The sequence below is a fragment of the Neltuma alba genome, unplaced genomic scaffold (genome assembly GCF_004799145.2).
Source record: "Neltuma alba isolate B1F8T4 unplaced genomic scaffold, ASM479914v2 tig00007216_pilon, whole genome shotgun sequence".
Lineage (NCBI taxonomy): Eukaryota > Viridiplantae > Streptophyta > Magnoliopsida > Fabales > Fabaceae > Neltuma > Neltuma alba.
Genome location: NW_021634713.1, coordinates 253,829 through 278,890, shown reverse-complemented (window position 1 = coordinate 278,890; position 25,062 = coordinate 253,829). Strand labels below are relative to the sequence as shown.

At 35.6% G+C, this 25,062-nt stretch overlaps 2 protein-coding genes and 1 pseudogene across 3 annotated transcripts; 1 reads left to right on the top strand and 2 right to left on the bottom strand.

Moving 5' to 3' along the window:
• Window positions 1–81: 81 nt before the first annotated feature.
• LOC114752053 (probable WRKY transcription factor 4) lies at window positions 82–3,058 on the bottom strand (annotated as a pseudogene).
• On the top strand, window positions 2,748–24,796 carry LOC114752054 (UPF0301 protein CHU_1773). 2 transcript variants are annotated; one of them, XM_028940784.1, is made up of 4 exons: window positions 2,748–2,758; window positions 9,208–9,217; window positions 23,557–23,694; window positions 23,786–24,796. In XM_028940784.1, exons 3-4 carry the CDS (start codon window positions 23,559–23,561, stop codon window positions 24,532–24,534), a joined length of 885 nt encoding a protein of 294 aa, XP_028796617.1. In that variant the 5' UTR covers window positions 2,748–2,758; window positions 9,208–9,217; window positions 23,557–23,558; the 3' UTR covers window positions 24,535–24,796. The 2 variants fall into 2 exon arrangements, with proteins under 2 accessions (XP_028796617.1, XP_028796615.1); XM_028940782.1 differs by lacking the exons at window positions 2,748–2,758; window positions 9,208–9,217 and having other exon boundaries at window positions 23,518–23,694.
• On the bottom strand, window positions 18,003–19,817 carry LOC114752055 (lamin-like protein). Its single transcript, XM_028940785.1, has 2 exons — window positions 19,586–19,817; window positions 18,003–18,674 (listed from the first exon to the last, which is right to left on the bottom strand). The coding sequence occupies exons 1-2, from the start codon at window positions 19,758–19,760 to the stop codon at window positions 18,337–18,339; spliced, it is 513 nt and encodes a 170-aa protein (XP_028796618.1). The 5' UTR covers window positions 19,761–19,817; the 3' UTR covers window positions 18,003–18,336.
• Window positions 24,797–25,062: the final 266 nt, after the last annotated feature.

Here is a 25,062-nt window from a genome sequence, read left to right as displayed (position 1 = left end):
TTTCTTTATTTAATTGTAACTCGTTAGAATCATTTCTTTCTTTATTTATTGAGAAGATAGGAATCAACAGGTCATGACCACCTTGATAGGGATTTCCCTTTACTACTTTTTGCCCGTACTTGCGCCACCTGTAGCCATCATCCAAAAGATCAACTTCACTTCTTGTTTGCACAATGATTTTGGGCTCTGTGACAGTCTTGTGAGACATAGGTGCTTCAGAAGCCCCAAGATCAGTTTTCTGCAAATTCAGTTTATTATAATGGGCAAAATGGTTGGCAAAAAAAAAAAAAAAGCAAAAAAAAAAATTGATCTACATGATATAGGAAAAAACGTGAAACTTGCCTTTTCTTGGGATTTGGCTCACTGACATCCCCCTCCTCTTCCCTTACCCTTAAATCAGGATCACACCCCTTCCTCACTCTCACTTGATCCAGTTAACTGCCTGTGAGCACCTTGATTGGATGAGGGATCACTTTCTGCACTGCACTGAATGATCAGGCATGCTTTCACCAAGCTTGTTTAAATTTCCCGCCCAACCTTGTGTAGTCGAGTCAGACTGAACTTGAACACTTGTATTTCCATTTAAATCAGAATTATCTTTGACACGCTTGTTTGGCTGAGGCAGTTCATGATTATGCTGACCTTTATAGATAATTTCAGTTATGTGACCATCAGGGCACGCTCAACCTTTTTTTTTTACTGGGCAATTCAGATGCTTACACTTGTAGTAGCTCCGTGGGTACTCACTTCCTTTGACCTGCTTCTGCCCATACTTACGCCAATTGTAGCCATCATCTGCAGTTTATCAATGGCTAAGGAAGGAAGTTGAAATTTCTTATCAGTGTGAGAAACATCTGAAGTCTCCATTTGAGCACTTCTAGAATCTGATGCAGATGGTGCCACTTGCTGGTCTGACTTTCACTTGGAACAAAAGATGGCTGCTGTTCCAATGGTTCACCAGGAGCTGTTACAGCAGATTGTTGATGATCACCTTGCATGTGCATATGAGATTGCACCAGGGCAGCTTGAGCTTGAACTTGTGCCAAAGCCTGCTGATGGATATCCCAAAGGGGCTCTGTAAATGAAGAGACAATAAACACTCATGAAAATATATCCTTTTCCTTAGGCCAAAATATGTATATGTGTATGCAAATACCACTGCCCACAAGAAAATACCACATTGATGTGCAACAAAGGGGGAAATGCCCAGTGGCATCACAACAGACACGACGTCTTATTCATTATCCTGCACATTCACCTATTGTCAATCTACGCAGGACAACCATCTCTTCCATGGAAGGTAATGCCTTATAAGAGCAACTTTGCGACCCAACTATGTTTCACCCAGAAAATAACTCCAAAAAAAAATCGCAGGAGGAAGACAGATCTGAACTAGCATGTTTGCTTATAAATTCAACATTATAAATGAGAAGTAGATATAGTTCAAAGATAAGCATTCCCTTTATTGACCCACGAATCCTTAAATTTCATTTTCTTGTCGTTTTCAAGCAACGTAGATGTTAACAGACCAGATTGCTATCATGAACTTTTCGTCTTCAAATATTTGTTGCGAAAGTAAGCATTCGTTAAACTAGCCAGGGAACTAATCACCCTCTATCACTTTCTTCGTTTTACAGCATGTGATTCAACATATAGAACTACAAAACGAGGAAAATTGTAGACTTTTTTTCAGTTTTCAATCAGTGTCAAAACTCAAAGTTACAATTCCTTCGTCACCAGAAGCTAGAATAAGCACAAGGAAAATAAAATAAAAATAAAAAATTTATTTTTTTTGAAGAAAAACAAAATTACAATCCCCTTAATAGGATTAAGGTTTCTCTAATCAGTTTCTCTTTTACTCTGGAATCTAGATCACATAGTTATTGCGCCATACTATGTCATAAAAGAACTTTATGAATTCAGTGAAACTACTTGGAACAATTAATAAGATTCCAGAAGATCACTGCTCGACTGTAAATACCATGCTTTTAACTAAAAATGAATATGCTATAGAATAGAACCCCACTTTCAGACTAATAACATAATATCAAGAATCCCGAGCAAACAACTGCAGTTCGCAATTGCCAAAACTCATCAAATTTCAATTGTCCAAAAACAATATATTATCCGTCCAATCATGAGCAGCAATGAAAATCATTTGAGCCAGTAACTCAGTTGGCATAGGATGATGCATTTTTTGAGACAAAGATATCAGGTGCGTCAAAACTAATCAAATTTTAATTTTAAAAAAGGAAAAAGAAAAAGAAACGACCATATTTCCAAGCATAAGCATCAATGAACAACCATTTAATTAAGCAGCAATACAATAGGCGTAGATGATGCAGGTTTTCTTTTATATATATAGAATGAGCTGCCAAGTTCATAAACAGAATCCCATAAATGTTAAACCCGAAATTCAAGGGAAAAGAAGCTCGACTACAAAATCAACCCATTCAATTACCTGCGGCGAAAAGAAGCCCGGTGAATTGAGCAGTCCGGAAGGGCTTACCCAGGTGGAACGGTAAACATTGGTGAACGAGCAATAACCAGATTCATGGGTCTACTCTGCTTGAAGCCGAATTCTTCTGGGCCCCATCCTCAGCAGTAGCTTCTTTGAAGGAATTGTCGGTTGAATTTTCCGAAAGAAGCTAGGCCTCGCACCTAGAGCAAGCGGAGAAGCCATAGCTCCGGCAAGCAACTGAGAAAACGACCGACAGTCAGAGTCGGGTAATTATCGGAGAAGAAGCTGGATACGAGGGTCATCGGGCCGGGGCTCGCGCCTGCCCCCCGGAAGAAGACCTCCATGGAAGGCCGAGGTGGGAGAGTGATCGTTGGGCGTGGCGGTGGCGCCGTGGCTGATCCGCCGTTCTTCGCGGCCATTGGTTGATCACGACCGTCGTCAGATTTTCCGTACTTGGCAGCTAGAAGTGGTGGCGTTGTGGCGCTTTCTTCTTCGTTAATCGCGCAATTGATGGTTTCGTGCAGTCTTGAAACTCAGTGTAAGAAAGTCCACGGAGCAGAAACTGCAATGATTTCTTTCCTCCTCCAATTCTTTGCTGTTCCATTATTGTATGATTATTTCTTTATTATTACTACTATTTAAGATAAAGGCAACTTGCTTGTCTCCCGCCTATTCACCCCCATTTCCCCCCGTTTTAGCTTCATTTATTATTTATTTCCTAACATTAATATGTTTTTGTGCATAAAAACTAGTACCAGTGCTCGTTATGTTGATAATATTTTTATGAAATACTATTAAATTTAAACCATTTTTCCAGCAATTAAATTTAAACCATTTAAAGCGATACAAATCCCACCTAACAAACCGAAATAGAGGATTAGAGACATTAAAAAAAAGCATCATTTATGGCCAACATGGCTGATTCTTCTATTTTATTAGTGAAATAAATTTTCATTACAGCAAATTGTAGTATTAATAATAATTTGAATTAACATAGGATCTTGTGTCTTCATATGGGTATTATTTATTGGACAAAACTAATTAAAGTTATATATTGAATACTGTTTCAAAATTAAACCATAACAAGTTCATTGCCAATTCAATAAAATAATAAGAATAGTACTATAATATGTAAATTATAAAACATCAATACACAATTTGTAAATTATAAATACAGTCACTGATTTCTGAAATCCTATAGTATGCGATGAAATGTGTTTAATTATTATACACATGGAAGAGTAAAAATAAAAACTAAATGACAACATATAAAATAAAAAATATTTATTTAAATTGACATGACCGGGACGCGAGAGACCATAGGCACATTATCGCCCTGAGCGGACCGGCGACGCGGACGTCCAATGAAACTGACCACCCACTCGCGCCGTCTTCTTCCTCCCTTTTAAACTGCCTTTCTTGCTGTTTCTGGCTGCGTTCTCTCACCGGTTTTTTTTTTTCTTTTTATTTATGAAATTATTTTTGGAGAATAAAGTCTAAAAGATCAACACTTAACCGAATTAACAGAGAGTATTAATAACTTTTATTGGAACGCATTTTAATGTTTTCATATGATTTTTTTTTTTTTTTTTTTTTTGCCTTTTGAAATGGCAGGATGCTACCAACCAGACTTCGAGAGATTCATTTTAGCGTGTTAGTTCGGAGCAAGTGGGAAAAGCAGCGCACGGATGCGCCTACGATAACCATAAATATGGGGAAGGCCAGAATTAAAGAAAAAGGCCCCTCCAGCGGGTCAAGTGGGGCAACAAGTTGAAAAGAGAAAACCCCAGCCGAAAAAAAAAAGACTATTAAATTTTAATTTTTAAATTAATATTAGTCATTATACTTGTAAAGAAAATAATTTTACTTAAAAAATAAACGACAACATATTTTTGTAGTAATTCTTGATTTAAAATTTTAAAATTTAATAATTACTCTTTTAAGATTTTTCTAAGTTAAAATGTGGGTGCATATTTTATTCATAATTAATATACCAACTCAGTTAGCCGCGCTGAATCAGGGGAAGAAGTTTATGCTCAAAGTTCTATTAGAAAAAGGGAAAACCATATTGGAGGTACCTATACTTTCTCTCAATTTTTAATTTGGTACCTATGTGTTTTTTTCTCTTTAATTAAACATTTAATTTTATCTTTTTAGCAACATTAGCTCTTATGACTTTGTTCTATTGATATTTTTAATTTCTACATAAGGATTAATGGTGTTAATAGAGCAAAATTAAAGATTTAGTTAAGAACCAAAAACTCATAGGTACCAAATTGAAAATTGAGAGAAAATATAGGTACCTCCAATATGATTTTCCCTAGAAAAAATTGCCCATAACTTGATATCCAGTAATATATCCAATATTTTTCTAATGAGAGGATATCGTGCTTGATAAATAAAATAAAATAACATACAACTCATTGTTCAACATTATCATTACCATATTTGTTTTATATTTTAAAATTATTATTTCTAAGTCTTGGATACAGGAAGTTTCACACCCAGCTAGCTATTCACCTTTCTATTTATCCTATCAATTCTCATCATGCTCTTAACTCTTGTCATTTTATTTGTAAAACATATAAAATATTTTTTTTCTTACTTATAAATCACGTTATTAAATTTTTAATATAAATATAGTACTCTATCTTTTATTTATTATTGCGGATATTGTTATTTTATGAAAAATTGTACTATACTTCCTCTTGTCCTATTTATAAGCTTTAAATTCGAAAATGGGTGTAGTCCAACTTATAAGCTTTGATTGGTGGTCTGTCTAAAATGTAATGTATTTTTTAATTTTATCTTTAATTATTTATTTTTCGTATTGCCATAATCTCTCTTGTCACGTTTTCTCACACGTTATCTTTGTCTTTTTCTCATTTATTTAAAAACACATCTAAAAACAAAATTATATCTCTGATTTATTTATTATATTTAACTAATTTAAACTAATTATTCATTATCCTCAAACTAGTTATCTGAAGTTTATAATAAGGACCGGAACGAATATATTGAATAGGGATCAAATCTAAAAGTTATCCAATTTTAAGACCGGAAAAGCAATATACTTCTTGAGTTCTCATCACCGTATTACTGGAATGAATGAGAAATAATTAAGAAGATGCAGTTAAGAAGAAATAGAATGTTCGTATTTTACCTAAGAATATAATACTCCTACCATTCAAATTCTCATCTGTTAGATAATTAACCCCGCTATATATTTGTCATAACAGGATGCTTTCCGTTTCACCTTAAAGGCGACGAATAAAAAGCGTGTTTCATGGACCCATCAGCAATAAATACTTGAATAGAAAGAGAAGCAGGGAACACAGAGTTGTTATGGAGTCTTCAATACGGCAACAAGTGGCTCAACTAAAGACCAAAGCCAATGTATATATATAGCGGTTGTTACTCATAAAAATAGATTTTTTTTGCTATAACTTGTAACAATTTTGTATGAGCTTATATTCACGAATACTCTCATGGATGATATAAATTGAAATTAATAAAAAAAAAGGCGCATTATTCATTAGCAATAACTAGTGAATTTGATTTTAAATTGGATTTTAAAAAAAATGTGCTCACTCTCATAAAAATCAATGAAGTGGGAAGTAAGGTGTTGGGGTTGGGAAATCTGACTTTAAGTCAACCGTAAAAGTAGATGTATATACGCATTATTAGACATGACTTCGACCAACAAGCAAGTTGCCACTTGATTGTCTCAGGAAAAATACAAAATTTAGCTGCTTTAATAAGTGATCCGTGATGCTGCTATTTGTTGCTCCTCAATATTAAACAGTCTTATCTGAACTAGTGAAATGCTAAAAGATTGTTTAGACCATCTATTTTCAAATTAAAAATTAAACGTAAATTGTCTAGATTTGTTCTGAACATAACTTATCAACAACATTATGTGGTCTTCGACTTCTGCCATAAAATTCATTTCCGGGTATAAATTGGTATGAAAATCACCAAACAAACAAATTAAAAAAAATGACACTCTTCGAATTCTTAATATAGGACCCATTTAACTAATTTGATTAGATTAAGAAAGTTAGGTAAGTTAGTTAATTATAAAAAACATGACATGTTTTTCTCAAAACACCATAATTATATTTTTTAATATTCTCTCTTCTTTTACTACTTAATTATGGTTGAGGGAGTATCCACGGGATAATTTAGAGAAAATTGATTAAATATAAGAAATGGATCTTATATTTAAGACTAAAACTATCTCAATAATTAGGTCCTATATTAAGGACCAGAAGAGTATAACGTTAAAGTTAAGATAAGAATCTCGATCGAATGAACCATATGGTGTAATTAGTGATGCCATCATAATATGTCTACGAAGGGACTCAATTGCATATATAACTTAATTGAATAAAATAATAGGAATAAGAACCTCTGTCATTTTATGAATGTTAATTAGCTTTTCGATCGTTTGGGGGCTTAAGTAATTTTTTCCTCGAAAGAATTAAAATTAATTAAGCAGTAACGCGATGAAATTAATCAATTGGCACACGTTGGTGAAAGAAATGAGCCGGCATTGAAAGGCGATCAACACATGCAAAATATCCCGAGCATAGTCTTCAGCAAAATATCTAGAAGAACTCGAGAGAATATATTAATTATTTTTTATTTTTAATCATATATTCGCAATAAATGTGTGGTCATATCGTCATAGGGAGTAGGGAGCAGGCACTGTATGGGAACCTCAAAGTCTTAGAACCTGTTCATGATATCTTGATTGGGGGGGGGGGGACCTACTCATTATAATATAATTACGAAAAATATTAAATTTTATTAACCTTATTTTGAAATTTAAGAATTTGTCAGCAACATTCTCTTAGGCATGGTTGGTCTCATGTATAGTTAACATTTTGTGTTTGTCTAAAAATTTAATACATTTTTTTATAATTAATTACATAACACGTATCTTTATATATTTATTGTTTTTAACTAATATTTTAACATACCTGATTTAGTTAATAGTAGTTGCTAACATATAAGGTGGATAATTTTTTCAGGTAAAAAAAAGAATAATTTTTAAATTTTCTCTCATACTACCTCTGGTCTTTAATATAAGATTCTGTTTGACTTTTATATTGGTCTTAAATATAAGATCCCAATCTGTTTTATCTCTCATATTTACTCAATTTTTTTCAAGATAGTCCTTCTAATAATTATAGTTTTAACTAACATACTTGATTAGTAAGGATATTTTAAGAAAGACAGCACATATTTATTACAAATAACTAACCTAACTTCTTTTCTTAATTTTTTCAAATTAATCAACTGGTTCTTATAATTAGAACCGGAGTTAGTATTTGTTATGAACAGGATAAGGATAGCGGGTGCAAGTGGCAAGTGTCCACGAGTCGAAATCCAAGTCCAATGATGCGTCTTAATTTTCCTGAGAAAATGACGAGCATGAAGAAGAAAAAAAACTAAATGCGGAGGGGAGGGGAGACAGACATCACAGTCACCGGCTTACCAATTTTCTTGTCCAAAATATCTGTCCATCTGGCTTGGCCTCCATAACCCCATTGGCTAACCCCGCATTTGCATACTCCCCGCATTATGTTTTTGGTGATACAAGTTTTAGACAAGCTCGTTCGCAAGCAAAGGAGAGAAAAATTAACTCATAATTTACAGGAACTAACTCAAATAGAGAGGCTTGTGCACCCCGCATTTGCATACGTGGGTACATTACTTTCTAGCGGGGTATTTGGAACCAAGAGAAGCATTTATAAAAAAATATCTTCGACCAAATTTTTCTCATAAAACTACTTTTAAAAAGCTAATTCAAACACTCTATAACTTTTCTATTCAGCTTTAAATAAACTAAAATCTCTTTACTTGATTTAATAAAAATTTAAAAAAAGATTATTATATGAAATTATTAATATATATATATAACTTATATATTTTCTTACAAATTAATCCTAACATTTGATAATGATTAGAATTTAAGGCGCATACGTAAAAATGTTCTAATAAATATGAATATTAAGGAAAAAAAATAGTTAGTGTAAAATACAGGAGAGAATTAAATGAACTCTATACTCACGACCGGCCAGTGGTGTCGAAATCTTTTTATTTTATGCTAAATAATATATAATGCTTCCATTAAAATGTATAGATCATATTCAATAAGACAGCTAGACGGGAAGCGTTTAAACCAATGGTTTATTACGAATATTATATGTTTTGATTAAAAAAAAGAAAAGAAATGTCAGATGCTCATTCATGAATACTTCAGGCCAAAAATATGATTCACCCAAACATTTTGATATTTGCTCTGATTTTAGGAGACTCAATTACTCAGTGTTCCTCGCGAAACAGTTTGGCAGCAAAAATGTTGTTTAATAATCTAATTAAAAAATAATCTTCGACCACGATGAAACATAACGAAATTAACCCAAAAAAATTATCATAAAAATGTGCGAAACATGAAAAAGGTCATACAAAAGAAGTCGTGCTTTTGTCACCAAACCAGCAGGGAGTGACCGGTGACGTGTCCAATAACTCTCATTCACCTCATGAAGACATAAAATAAGGTGAGGGGCCGGGCATATCTCAACGGTCTACGTTTAAATTTATTGTTTCCACGACTTATGCAAGTATTCAATGAATGTATTTGCAACATGCCAAATCCAAACACCCAAATAAATAGTAAACAAATGGACAACCTACTGCATGGTTTCGCCAGCAGTACGCAACCTAATTATTACTAGTAACACGCTTGTTTTAAAGCCTGGAAATTCTGGAAACATGGAATTTTCCTTAACAACTAGCAGTAAGTGTTTGAATCCAGCGTCTCTTTTCAGCTACCCGACTCAACATGTTTAATCATTCGATCACTGGTTAAAAAGAGTTTTGTCATGCTTCGTGTTTTACCACATTACATACGTGCCTTTCCAACAATAGCAGCCTTCTTACGGATGCAGATCCTTCCAGAGAGAAGTTAGTTAATTTGAAGGAAAAATGCAAAGAAGTGAGCTTTGCTTAATGCTGCATTCCGTCTTCGATATAAAAGTTAGATAACTAATTTAGAGATATTAAAAAAATTGATATCATCAGTTAAGTTATTTATTATTTGTCTGATCTTCCTTATGCTCTTCAATCATGAGTGTTGGATGATTGAAATTATCCCTTGATATGAACCATTTACTGTCAATATGATATTTTGACAAAAATAAAGAATTACAGGAATTAAGATTTTATATTTACGATCAAATTTAATTTCAAATTAACTATTATATTAAAGTAATTAACTCAATAAGAGAAATAGCGTTTTAAGACAGTTTTCAATTGTGAGGAATGCCCTATTTTCTTCTGCTTCTCTTGCCATTACAGAAGGACAAACATCACAACATCAATAAGGATGGATACCTAATAGAAAAGTAGGCTCTTGGCCCCAAAAAAAAAAAAAAGGCAAGGAGGCTCCCATCTTGTCCTTATCATGGCATAGGAATGTCGTATCCATTTTCTTGTACTAGATAAAACTACCTGTATATTAGTTGCAGACGCTGTCATTACAAGGGCTGAACCTATGACCCTGTCGTTCTTGCTAATGTCTCTGGAGACATTATATTTATAGCATTCAGGCCACTGATAGAAGTGTCATATCTAATCAGTTCAAGCCCTTTTCTTTTCTTTTTCTTTTCCACAACAAGAATAAATAAAAAGTAACTCTCGAAAACAACTCACGCGATCAATCAATTAACACAACGAATAAAAATATAAAATGTAAAATTTGTAGCAAGATAGCAATGCATCGCACATGAGATCTGCCAAGTTAATTAGTCCATTGTCGTCCCACTCTTTGAATGATTGAGTTTCAGGAAAATAAAAAATAGATATTTGGTGATGTTGACTGTTGAGGTTGTATCAGCGTGGGTTCAGTCAGGTTATGGGCGTGTTTCCCGCCGAGAAAAATATTTCTTCTGCTTAAATTAAAAGTGATTTAAAATTGAAGTCGCAAGAAAATCAGAGTCAACAATTTTGGGCCGAAGTGAAGGTTCATCTAGATGATCTTTTGTCGTCATGGGCTTGTGCTGTGAAAGTCGGCGCAATGCGCATATACTTTAATTGCACCTCCCCGGCTCCAACTTCTAAACAAAGAGAATGTCAGGGCCCTTGGGTCACGAACTCCGTTGGATTCATTATCCTGACTAAATGGACAGTAACCCATCTGAAATGAAGCATTAAAAATACTCTTCCCGATCCTATCCTAAATATAAGATCCTTATACTAGTGTATAAGGATCTTATATTTAGTATCAGAGGAGTATAAAATAGGAAAAATAGCAAATAAAGACTCTCCAATATACAAAATGACAGATAGGTCACTTGAATAAGTGAAATTGCTCACAAGGACTGAGTCTCAAATTGCCATAATGAAATCATGGCCAAATTACCAAAATACCCCTCTTTAATTTTTTTTTTAAAGAACACCACTACCTCTCCGGAATCCGGCCGTCGGAGCTCCGACACCCCGGCTGCCAGCCGCCAGAGCTCCGATGCCCGCGGCCTTCCTTTGTTTTTTTTTGCAACTGTTTTTTTTTTTAAATAGGGGGAAGTGAGGTTGGGGGGATTTGATCCCCCAACCTAATGCTTCCCAAAATTAGGAATGACCATCGAGCCAATAAATTTTTGCTAACATTATAATACAAAAAAAAAAAGTTAACTCATTTACTCTTGTTCCAGGTGATAACAACAATACATTTGGAAATAAAAAATTCTAATTGTAAAATAACACGTCTGGAATGAAAATTTAACAATATGTTTTTTTATAACAACAAATTTTGTTGCAGGTGATAACAACAATACATTTGAAAATAATAAGTTCTGATTATAAAATAATAAGTCTGGGATTTATATTTAAAGAATAAAATAGTATTTTTAATTATAAATTAGAGATAAATTTCATTTATAAATTTAAGCAATCAAAAAATATTTTTAATCTACAATAAATTGTACTATTTATAATTTATGAGAATTAGTTTGATTTATAATGAGTGGTATAGATATATAGATTTAAAAAAATTAAAAAAGTGTGTTGTCATTTTCCCTAAGTTTTATTTATAAATTTGAACAATAAAAAAGTATTTTTAATCTATAATAAATTATACTTCAAGTTCTAATTATAAATTGGAGATAAAAATTTTTTTTAGCAAATTAAATAGATTAAAAATACTTTTTATAAGTTATAAATAATTTATTTTTCAAAAGTATAAAATAATTAATTGTTATAAAAAACGTGTTGTTAAATTTTAATTCCAGACTTGTTATTTTATAATCAAAACTTGTTATTTTCAAATGTATTGTTCTTATCACTTGGAATAAAATGTGTTGTTATAAAAAAAAAAGTGCTGTTAAATTTTAATTCCAAACTTGTTATTTTATAATCAGAACTTGTTATTTTCAAATGTATTGTTATCACCTGTAACAAAATTTGTTGTTATAAAAAAAACATATTGTTAAATTTTCATTTCAAACGTGTTATTTTACAATCAGAACTTGTTATTTCTAAATGTATTGTTGTTATCACCTAGAACAAGAGTAAATGAGTTAATTTATATTTTTTTTGTATTATAATGTTAGCAAAAATTTGTTGGCTCGATGGTCATTCCTAATTTTGAAAAGCATTAGGTTGGAGGATCAAATCCCCCCAACCTCACTTCCCCCCTATTTAAGAAAAAAACAGTTGCAAAAAAAAAAAAAAACAAAGGAAGGCCGCCGGCAATGGCCGGAATCGGAGCTCCGGAGGCCGGATTCCAGAGAGGTAGTGGTGTTCTTTTTAAAAAAAAAAAATAAAGAGGGGTATTTTGATAATTTGGTCATGATTTCATAATAGCAATTTGAGACCCGGTCCTTGTGAGCAATTTCACTTATTCAGACGACCTATCTGCCATTTTGCATATTGGAGGGTCTTTATTTGCCATTTTCCCTATAAAATAAGTGGTAAGAATTAAAATTAAGGTTGGGATTGAAAAAATTATTAAAAAGTGTTTAGTATGAGTAATTTCTTATTATATAGAATTAGACAATCTCATGTAAGTAGGATTGAAAAATACCATATTTTACCATGATATTCTCTCATCCCACATATATAAATTTGTCAAATTTCAAGTAACAAGCAATCTTTCATATTAAAAACTTTTTTAACATATTTTTTAATCTTAATTCTTATCTTTTATTTTTAATGGTTCAAGGAAAGTAAATTCCATGTTAACAAGAATCTATGGGGGTTAAACTCGCAATCTTCTACGGACAAAGAGTACTTCATAGCGTTACGCTATGTTGTCAGGTGATTGTCATGAAGGCTTGTCCTTTGATCTTTCGTGAAATCACTTTCTTAAGACGTCAATTATGAATGCAACTTAGTTAGAAGACGACATCTCGGGAAAATTGTTACGGTCGCATATCACCTTCGTAGACCCTGTCGCAGAAATCGATAGTTGAAACAGAAATGTCAAACTGAACAACACACAAAGGTCTCAATCAACCAGTTAAGGTAGTAACTTGTTATCACCCTTGTCTTTGTCTTTGAAATACAACTTTAGACTTCAAATACTAATAATTCCCGAGAACACCATGAAAGGCGCCAGGCAATGCAGCGCATTGAATACGGAGAAAGCAGAAGACGCAGAAGAGTGAGAGGGAGACGGCGCAGGAGCTGCTTCGCGGTGGCCGTGTTGGACGGCGACGGCGACTTTCATACCCTGAAAGCAATAGCCTCCGCTAGAGAGGTAGTAGTGTGTCCTTGCCTCTGTCAACTGCACCACATCTCTCCCACCACGCGTCAAGTTTTTCACGAACCCTTCGTCTCTGCAATTCTCGTAGCTCGTCTCGTTCACCTCCAGAACGTTGAAGTATCGTTTGTCAAAGTTGAATACTGCATATACATATTTCCATCTTTCTCATTTCAGCTCATGAGTTACTCATCATTAACACTAACACTACACATAATCCAAGTAGAAAATAGTAAAAACAGACCAACAGTACTTTTTCTCTTTGGGATTCTTTTAGTCTAAGAAGTTTTCACCTTTTCCTTTATCTTTTCTTGTCGTTATACATCCTCCGTCTAAACATGTATAGCCAGCGTGTTTTTGGTTATTTTTAGGTATGTATAGCTAGAATAGGAAACTGAAGAGTTCCTGGCCAAGAGGGGGGGGGAAAAAAAAGGGAAGAAAGAAAGAAAGAGAACAAATGGAAACTAGAGAGAATGATGAAATAGCTAGGGGCGAATGGTATAGTGATTTTCTGGGTTTCAAATTGGAGAGGACCGGTCCAAATGTAATTCGCGAGGCCTTGGAGTTGGAACTGGGAAGCATTTTCTCGCCATTTTAAAGTCAGATTCTCTTTCTTTTTGTTCTGCTGGAAGCCAGAATTGTTCTTTTAACTTTTGCTTTTCCCTCCTTCTCGCGTCACTTTTAGTTGATAATCACTCAACACTCAACATATGTATGAAACTGAATTTTACTAGGTGACTATTATATAAACTTAATGTATTTCATGTGCATGAAGCAAATCTTAATATCAAACTTAAATGACGTTGATATCTTTTATGCATGCCAGTTAAAACTTGAAACAGATCAATTCCAGGCATGCTCTACACAGGAGATGGATTAACTATATTTATTTCATATGGTCTCAGTAATATTTCTAAATTTAGCAAAAAGGAGAAGGGAATATACTATTTTTTATTTTGGTGCTGTTATTAATGTGTTGATGATATATGCTAGATATTTTGGGCTATGGGAATGGGAATACATTGAGATCTAATGCCATTAAGGACATTGAGAAAGAAGATGCCTAACACCATCATAAACTTCTCTTCAACAAGTAAACTGAAAAACAGACATAGCATGCAGTAGTTACAGCGATCCCCTTGATCCCATTGATCCAAAGTATAGAGATCCAAAATGGTACACTTATTTCATTTGCACTTAGAATTAAAGAATCTAGATCATTTAAGTTATGAGATAAAAAATGTCCATCATCAAGGAAAAAATTAATATACTGATATAAAAAATGAGGTGAGACGCTCAAGCTTCTGAGTTTTTGGATGGCCACCAGGCCAGTACAAGAAGCTCGAAGCGCACATTTGAGTGCCTTTCATAAAACATTTGTGTATACAGTTTAAAGGATTGAAACCATATTCCAATCTAAGACTGTTCGTACAGTGCGGGATCAATGAATTGAATGAAAGAAGGGAGTATCTATATAATAATTGGGGAATGGCGACAGAGAAATTCACATTCAGGATTAATTACTGTGAAATCCATATCGTCAAATAAAGAAAAAAAGAGAAATCGAAAAGGAAGGAAGTTGAACGAGAGCGAGTACTTACGGAGCCAATCGCCAAGAAAGAATTGCTCATGAGCAGACCATTCAGTATAGTTAACGTCGTGATTGATCCAGCCTTTGGATCCACCCACCTTGTGCAGCATCGGATCTCCCATCGCAGCCATTATCGGCACCACCACCACCACCATGCTTATCAGTATCACTCTTAATCCCCAGTAGTTTCCCATCTCACTTTTTTCTCTCTTGCCAAACACACGCCCAAGAGAAAATGAGCCAACCTTTCCTCGAGAACCACGTTCTCCAATCTGGAACTGTGAGGCTGTGCTTAGCGGGGAACGGAAAAGTAACGGCTCACTCAATTTAAGAACAACTCCGCACCCGCCACCATGCAACAAGCGTGTAGGAGCTGGCACCATATACATTACTCTGCTGCTAATAAGGGGCCCCACTTGATACCCTCTAAGCGATCTGTCACCGTACACGTGTACTTGAACTACCCAATCCCCTCTCATAATTACTCTTTCTGCTATTCCTCCCCTTGCTTTTTGAGCAGCAACTTCAATTTCAGTAACACACCGCTTCACAATATTACTAAAATTACTTTGGGTATTAATTCTCAGTGTTTCATAATAAACATTTATCGTTTTTTTATATATTTATCTCTCTCTTTTGGCCAGCTAATTTAGTGCTGTGAGCCTGTGACTATTTTATATTTGATAATATGAATTAAGTTAGTTTCAAGTAAAATCAAGCCTCAAATGAAAGCTGTTCTAACATGTCTTTTATCCTCATCATCATTCATGAAGCTTCAACTTAAAACTTCGAAGGTAACAACTCCCTTGTCGTCACTTATCAGTATTAACCGTTATTAATATTTTTAGGATTAAGGTGTAAATTTGGGCGGCAAATTTTCTCTCAGGAACGCTAAGCATCTGAATAAGTTAAGGATGGTGTTGTCACTAAAACAATTTGTTGTTAACAAATATATACCCTAATGTTCAAGTATATGTGAGAGAAGCCACTGAATAAATTTTTAGTTTGCATGCAGCTCACCTCTGAAAGATTTTGTTTATTTATTTGGACCTCACCGGCCCTTAAAAGATTAGACGGATATATGTAGGAATATAATAGTAGCATAATAAATACATATAATAAGGTGGAAGGTGCGTGTACAAACCAAACTTGATAGGAGAAAAGCAAAAAAACAGAAAAAGGCGAGAAACTCTTTAAAAAAAAAAAAGGAGTATGTAGCTGCAAAAGATAAATGAATGGGGGCCATGACCAGGGGGGAGGGCTAGACAAATAAATTTTTGGTTAACGAAAATTCTAAACATGTAGTTTATGAAATTGAACCTTCTTAAATAAAGAGCACTGTTATCTAACTAAGTGAAATTCATTGACTAATATTAACATATGCATAATTTCTCTATATCTCTTCAAAATCAGAGAGAGGGGAGGTGAGGAAATATTAGAAGTCTTTTTTTTTGTTGATGCAAATATTTCTGCCATCATCATGTGCTTATTATTCCCAATCTTCCTTTTTTATTAGTGGGAATGCTAGCTGCATGTTAGCAAGTAACTTTTTGTGTTTCACTGCTTTGGCATGCTTTGCGGTTCGGTGATTGGCGAGTCCGCACTCTTGTCTTCCAATCTCTATTTCATACTCGTACCCCAACGGTGATCACGAGTGCGCTTTAAGACTTTAATGCCTTTGTTATTTCTTTCTCTTTTATTTTAATCCTTCGTTTCATCTCGCAGCTTGGTTTTAATGGAATAAATAAGTAAAAAAAACAAATGTGAAGTATAAGCCCAGTTTGAATCCTTTTCGTGCTGGACCGAGTTGGATCAACTTCTCATGTTGGCTGAGCCTTCTTCTTTTAGCTTTTTATATAAAAATTTTATAGTAAATTCTCAGGTTAACTTAACTTTTCTTAATTTTTTTAAAAAAAAAACAACTCCGTAAAGGGTTGGATCAAACCTATGAGGGGCTGATTAATTCTAATGGGCGATGGTCCAAACTCCAAACTGATTTTTTTTTTAATGATGAAATAAACATTGGAAAAAAAGGACTACGGGATGAAATAAAGGACTAAAGGAGTAGCAGGCAGATTTGGGAATGGGAGATAAGGGGAGCGACCCCACGTGGTATGATTGCGATGGCATTGCGTGCAACCTAAGGCTTGCAACGCTTTGTCCGTAGTTGTTTTAGTAACAGTCCCTCCCCCTTACTTAGAAGAATTAGGTTTAGAAGTTACTCTTTTATAACGTGACAAACCAAGATTAAAATTTTGTTAGAAGATGTGTTCATATTTAATGTCTGATAATATCTCGAATAGAATTTCTTACAATAAGAGTATACTCATACTTAGCAGGAAAAAAATATCTCTCACCTCAGACACAATATTATGTGAGCCGCTATTACTCTGGTTAAGTGCTTTATTAACCCAACTTAAAAGGCTTTTAAAATAATAAATTTAATAATAATTATGAACATTTTTTTCACCAGAAAGAAGACCAAGCTAAGGCCACTAACTGGGGTAGGTGATCAAAATGAAGAATTTGCTTCCTAAAAAGAAGTGGGCATCATGGAGGTTGGGAGTAAGTTGAATAGCTTGGCACCTATCCAAGCTTATATTGATATACAAAAATTAAAAAGAGAGGCCCTTCTCTGTGGAAGAATACTGCCAACGCTCAATCATCAGCGCAAACTAGCCTCTTCCTACAACTCTTTCAACATTTCCACCTAACAAGCTTAACTCCCATTACATTTCTCAAGTCGTTTACTTTTCCCTTCAGATCCAGTCTTCACATTTCCTTTGCATTGCTGGTATTTCCATTTCATTGCAATTACATTTTAACCCACATCTTATCATCTACAGAAATTGCAGTTACCGGTAAGGGAGCTCATGTTATACATCTGAAGACCGCCTCGCATATAGACATCCTAATTATTTACTTATTTATTATACTGTTAATTTAATTTTAACATTCAAGACTGTGGCAACAAATTGAATACGACTCATGCATGCGCAAAAAGTCGAAAACAAACTGGAAGATAATCATGGTTTGAATTTCACGCGGTGTAGTTTGAAGCCGGTTCTCGTGGCCTTGCTTCTGATTTTCAGATCCGGACTTAAAACAAAGCAAGTACAACTGAGATTATGTGCATTTGTTTTTCCCTTTTTTTTTTTTTTGGACCCAAAGAAGAACAAAGATTTGAAGAGAACCTGGACTAACACACTCACATGGCGAAGGTCCTACAAGTCCATGCAAACAACAAATTTTCCCGCAATTCCCGCAATTGAATCCTCCAATAAATTAACCCAATCAATACACCAAATTAAATTAAATCACCAAATTCAACTCTAGAACCAAACACCACCCAAACATGAGCATCGACCTCACCCCACTTTCAGCCTGCAATGCCGGGTAACACCAGCAGAAACAACAAAACTATTTTCTTTTCTTTTCTTCCCCCCCCCCCCCCAAGTCCTTTTCTCTTTCAGAGACGCACTTGGAATCATCATCATCTTCATCATCATGATCACTTCACCAGACACGAAGGAAAGCATCCCAAGCTACTCCAATGGCAAACGCTAAAGGCAACAGAAGAACGTGACCTGATGAAGAGGGAGTGGAAGAAGCAGCTTTCTCAGGAGAAGCCATGGGTGGTGGGGGTGGCTTTTCCACATGAATGTGAACCTTCATTCCTCCATAGCAGAATCCATTTCCACTCACGAAGTAGTAATCGCGAGTGACATTCAGAGGAGCCACGTCTCTTCCAGCTCCTGTGGTATAGTTATGAAGTGGATGATCTGTGTTGCATGTTTCGTAGTTAGTCTTGTTCACCTCCAGGACGCTCTGCTGGTTCCTATCATACACAAAAACTGTAATATAACTGTGTTATCGTCTGATTTCAAACAGAACAAATATGCAGTTTCAGTTATTTGATACGGTAAACGAAGTGAACTAAACAAAATCTGAATTTAAATGAAGTTCAGATCATCCCAAGTCACATTAATAATGAGATATGGGACTTGGTTGTGAAAAGGCTGCTTTGAACAGATCTGACTTCAACAGCACCAACCTGATATGTTCAGGTACCAGAGAACAGCAGTCAATCACAGAACTTAAGTACTGGAAACTAGGACTAACGAGACAAAAGGGAAAGATGAGCGGATATCAGGAAGGAATCATAATTACAGTCGCTAGAAATGCATCAACAGGGAGAAAATGAGAGTATAATGAGCTTGCTCGAAAGGAAACACTAATAAGCAAGAAAAAGGGCAAAAAGTCCTGGATCTGGGTATCTAGAACATGAAACTGAAAAGTTAGAAAGGAATCTAAACTCTATTTTCCCAATCGGAGTACCTCTAGGCTCTAAATGCCAAGAGAATAATCACAATTCCAATGAAGTCGGATGAGCATACAAGCAGGAACAAGTAAAACTATCTCCGTTCTTCTTTTACGATAATCAATTTGTCTCTCTTTTCTACTTTTTGCCGAATTTTCTAGGAATGCAATCTGGATTTACCATAAGGCTCAAAGACAGATAAAAGCAAAACAGAAGCAGCAAAATTAGCTAATTTGAACCTACTCGACACATAGAAACAAGAAAAAAGCTTATAACTTAAGTCTTTTAGCGCATCCAATGCATGAAAATGTCCAGATCTAAGCTGCACATGCGCACGTATCCGTGACAGGCCGGAAGCTACAGCTCATGTTACACACAAAGAAGGAACCTCTTCCATAAAACCTCAAATTGAAGCTTAAATCAGTAAGAGAAGAAGGAGCTTACAGAGCCAGTCGCCATTGTAGAAGTGCTTGCCCCGAGCCCAAATAGTATAGTTCACATTGGGACTCCAACCCATTTTGCCTCCGACAGTCCACCTCGTCGCCGACGCCTCCGGCAACATCACAAGCACAGCGCACACCACAAGAAACAACCCCAAAGACTTCTTCAGATTCCCCATTGATTCTCCGCTCTTCGCTCTCCAGTGCCTTCCCGATAGAAAGAAGCAGTCTCTAGAATTCCCCGTCGATTATATCTACAAAGTTCTGCTTCTTTTGAGGCTTTTTATGAAGGCGGGGAGTTAGGGGTTAGTTTAATTAACATTTTTATTTTTATTTTTCTTTATTTTGGGCTTTTTGGCTGTGGGGCAAACACTGTAAAGTTCATTTTGTTGTTTAAAAAATTTAAGGGAGATTGCGTTTTAGATCTACAACTGCCACTGATTGTTTACCCCTTGTTGGCTAGAAACACTCTGAATTAATTGCACTGTGACAAAAGAAGCATCAGATGGATATGGTTCCTCTCTAGCCAAATTCCCCCAAGCCTGCTCTCTAGCCAAATCTCCACCCTTGATGTAATCTAACGGTTGTATGTTCAAAGGGATGTTAACCATTGGATGTTCCGTAACATAAAATCTGGTCCGTATGTGGGATATGGATCCGTACTCTATTCTGTCTCTCTCCAACCTCTTAACTTCTTCTTTTTTTGGGTACAATCTTAACTTCTTCTTCTTTTTTTATTTTTATTTTTTGGTTAAAATATAAGTACCTTCTTATTGAAAACAATCTTATTCCAAACACTACCATATATTAAATATGGGTATCTCTTCCAGTAAGAATTCAAACCTTAGTTCGTCATGTTGTAAAAAATTAACCATTTTTACTAGAACCAACTCCTGTCCGTCAATTTCTTCCTTGTTTTCAGGGGAACATGCCCGCCCGGCATTGGGCTCACTACTCACTCCTTCTGTTACGCTTGCGGCTTGGAGCTGGTCGAAAAATAAATAAATAAACAAATAAATTTGCTCCTTTGCCCCTGGCATCTCAATCGTTCAATTACATCAACGGTGAGGAATAGGCTGGGAAGAGGTCTCGAGGAATTTTGGCCGGAGAAGATCCATTTCTCTCACGGAGATTATTCTTTTTTCCTTTTGGGCTAAAAGATTCTCTTCTGCGTTTCTCGGGTGAAGGCGGCAGGTGGGGGGATAAATTTACGGTGTTTGGTCGTGCTATCGTAACTTGTATGTCAAGTCCAAGAGAATTAAGTGGTGTTTGAATATAAATCAAACTATAGTTTTATAAGTGTTTTTATGGTTTGTGAAATAAATATATAGAAGAGTTTGCTTCGTTTTGCGGAAGTACTTTTCAGAATTACCAAACACCCCTTAGTTATTGATTTATAAATATCATTTTTATGAAAATTATTTATACAGTTTTTTCTGGAAAAATTTATTGTGAAGTTATTATATACTACTTCCGGTCCTAATTATAAGAAGGAAATTTTAAAAAAAAGTTAAGTTAGTTATTTGTAATAAATAGGTGTTGTTTTTTTAAGATATCCTTATTGATCGAGTATATTGTTTGAAACTATCATTGTTAGAAGGGCTACGTTGGGAAGAAATACTTAAATACGAGAGACAAAATAAATTATGGTCTTATATCTAGAATCAAAATAAAAGTGAAACAGTGTCTTTATATATATATATATATATATATATATATGAGGGAGGTTATGTGAATGGGAAATGACATCAAGATCTTTTAAAAAGAAAATCAATTTAATCACAATTAAGTCTCAGCAAGTTTTATTGAAAATTGAGTTGTAGATATTAATTCAGATACATTAATTACAAATCAAACATTTAAATATTATAAGTAGCTCCCATCATCAAGACTTTTGTATCTGTAAATGTCTAAATTGAGTAAATTCATATCCATAGCTCAGCTTCGATATATATTTTTTTTAAATCTAACTCTCGTTAAATGTTTTAAAGCTTAAATAAATATCATTCCTCACTACCAGTCATCGAGAGCATAAGCCCAGTTCTCTTGAGTAACTGGGGTTACTTGCGCAGAGCATCTCTCTCCTCCCAAAAAACAAAAAAGAAAAAGAAAAGGAGACAAATCCAGCCGCGTCTTAATGGGATTAATTATTATGTTTATCATGGTTGCCGTGCAGGATCATAAAATAATAAAATGAATTTAAATTAAAGACCGAAAAAAGTAAATATGTGAAAAGACAATATTCTTCTAATAATCGCGTCACTCTTTTCCCAGCAAATATACAGTTTTAAATCATCCGAGTATTTGAAGATTTATAAAAATGATTGCCCATAGTATATTGAAAGGAAAAAATAACTAAATACAAAAAGGGAATAAATATTTATTTTATACTTCATTTAAAAAAAAAAAATGATATTACTAGAATGTAGTTGTCTGATTATAGAGGGCAGCGTTGAGTAGGAGCAGAATGAAGGGTGGGATGGGAACTATGACTGTTGGATAACCTAAATACTTATTGGGGTGGGTGCATCATTTTATAAGGCGAGTTGGCGGGACAAGATAACTTATATAATTTGAACTGAGTATAAAACTGTGAGTGAAATCTTGTGGGTCAAGTTTCCAAGTGTGCATATCCCTCCCATGGACAAACACAATCCCTGTGTGATTTCGCTGTACTCTCCACCCACACCCCATGTGCCCATCCCTTTCTCCTTTGCTTGCTTCCTTGCTTTCCTCACTTCTTCACCCAATTACTCCTTTCTTCTCTCTCCCTGCCAGCTGTGTGTTCTACTCCCTGTTTTTTTTTTTTAATCACTTACCAATGCAGTACTATTTAGTTGTATATATTAAAAATAGTGGGTATGAGGGCAACTTTGCCCCCATGCTGTGATGGAAAGAATTGGATTCTCTCCATTACCTTCTCATCCTCTTCCCCTCCACTATCCTTTTTTCTCTTTACAATCATTGGATCAAAACTCCAATGGTCCAAACTTAATATTTTATAACATTTTATAAAAATAAATATCATGATAAAAAATAAATAAATAAATTTAAACTGTTAAAATCTAATCTGAACAGCTCATAATTACAAACTGTTATTATAGAGAATTTTTTTCCAATTTTTTTTATTACAATTGTGAACTGTTCAGACCATATTTTAACAGTTTAAATTTATTTTTTTTAATGACATTATTTTTATAAGATGTTAAATCTGGACCACTAGAATTTTGATCTAATAGTTGTGAAGAGAAAAGAAGAGTAGTGAAGGGAAAGAGAATGGGAAAGATAGTAGAAAGAATCCAAGTCCGTGATGGAATGGAGATGAGAATATGGATCTCACGTAGCCCCAGCCGCAGCCCATGAAACCCAGGGATCCCTCATCGCCCTTGGAATCCGTGGGCTCTTCGACCTGATTGGTGGTGGGTGTCGTTCCCAGGGAGTTCACTGATTCCAGACTGACTTGACCACATCAAATCAAACGAAAGCTGTGCATATAAATTACTTATTTTTTGAATGTTTAGATTAAGTTTTTAAAGTGATTTTACGAAGAGTTTTGGCCATGCCCATTGAAAGCACTTTCTTTTAAAAAAGTGATTTTGGGTTTGATTGCTCTTCTCCCACCATGAATTCTTGAAACTCTCCACACCAACCCGAATTCAGCATTTCATGATTAAGACCTGCGAGTAACAGTGCCGCGTAATGAGGTGCCTCCCGGTGTTGAATGAAGGAAAGCGGAGCAACAAGTGGACTGGAACTTGACACGTCATGGAAAAAGGGCTGAGTCCATCCAAAATGAAAGCTGACGCGTATATTGTCGCATGCTCCATGTGTCCAACTCTATCCATTCTCCCATGCTTCCATCCATTTCATGTGTGGCTCATATTCGCTCTCAATCCATTCTCTATTCATATATTCCTTCTTTTCATCTCATCCTTCTCACACCCACGCACTGCTCTACAAACCGGAAACTCGGAGCCATGGAAGCCTGTTTCCTCGTCTCCAATTCCTTCACCAAAACCCCCGATCAGCCTCTTCACATGCTCAAATCTCCTTCTCTCTCCTTCCCCAAAAGACCATCTCTTCAGTTCCACTCCAGGACAGTCGCTCTTCCATGTTAGTTCTCTCACTCCTTTTTCCAACCTATCTGGATTATCATATCTCATATGTATTTTTCGATTGGTTTGATCTGATCTGTACAACACAGGTTGCCATCTCTCATCCTCCTCGCCCTTCGATGGCGATGGTGATCGGCCATCTCAAAACGCGGATTGGCGATCCTTCCGTGCAAAGCTGGTGGCCGGTGAACAGCTGAGAACGGCGCCGGACGAGCCTTCCTCTTCTTCCGTCCCCGATCCGCGACCGATCAGCCTGGGGGACAAATGGGCCCACATCATCCACGAGCCTGAAAAGGGCTGCCTGCTCATCGCCAATGAGAAGCTGAATGGGGTCCACATATTTGAGCGGACGGTGGTCCTGCTTCTCTCCACCGGACCCATAGGCCCCTCAGGGATCATACTGAATCGACCGTCCTTAATGTCGATCAAGGAGACGCGATCGACGGCGATGGACGAGGAGGGCACGTTTTCAAACAGGCCCTTGTTTTTTGGTGGGCCGCTGGAAGCGGGCCTATTTTTGTTGGGCCCAAAAGAGGAAGGCCTGGAGAAGAGTGCGAGTGGGGTGTTGGAGGAGGTGATGAAGGGCCTGTACTATGGGACGAGGGAGAGTGTGGGTTGTGCGGCTGAGATGGTAAAGAGGAATGTGGTTGGGGTTGGAGATTTGAGGTTCTTCGATGGGTATTGTGGGTGGGAGAAGGAACAGTTAAGGGATGAGATCAGGGCTGGCTATTGGACTGTGGCTGCTTGTAGCCCAAGTGTGGTTGGGCTGGAAAGTGTCGGAAGTATTGGGTTCTGGGAGGAGGTTCTTGGGCTTATGGGCCGAAGGAAGGTTTGGTGAGACATGTGGCCTAAGCTGGATGGATTGACTGACCTTATAATGCAACTTCTTTGGAACGCTCTGACAACATGAAGGATTATTCACTGGCAAAAAAAAAAAAAAATTTCTAGGTTGGATAATCCAAGGCCTTGTGTCACCCAGTCTCGTACTTACTCGTCCATAGTAGTTGTAAATTGTGATTGTTTTTTAAATTGCTTTAAAACTGTGTAAAGCGTTTTGAGGTTTACCTTTATTATGTCCTCTAAATGATGGGGTTCATCCAGCTTTCTTCAGCAAAGTTGACTGACTAAAATTTCACCCAACATAAAAAAAAAAAAAAACAGAGAGAGAGAGAGAGAGAGGGAATAAAAACAACTAATAACATCTGAGCATATGATAAATTTTCGAGTTCATCGTATGAACGTATGGTGTTTCGAACTAAGTATTGAAACTCGAGCAAGTCCTATCTGCATAAAGTTTATTTTATATGATGGCAAAAAAAAAAAAGGTTAACTTTATGAAAATGTAGAAGTAGGTCTCATATTATTT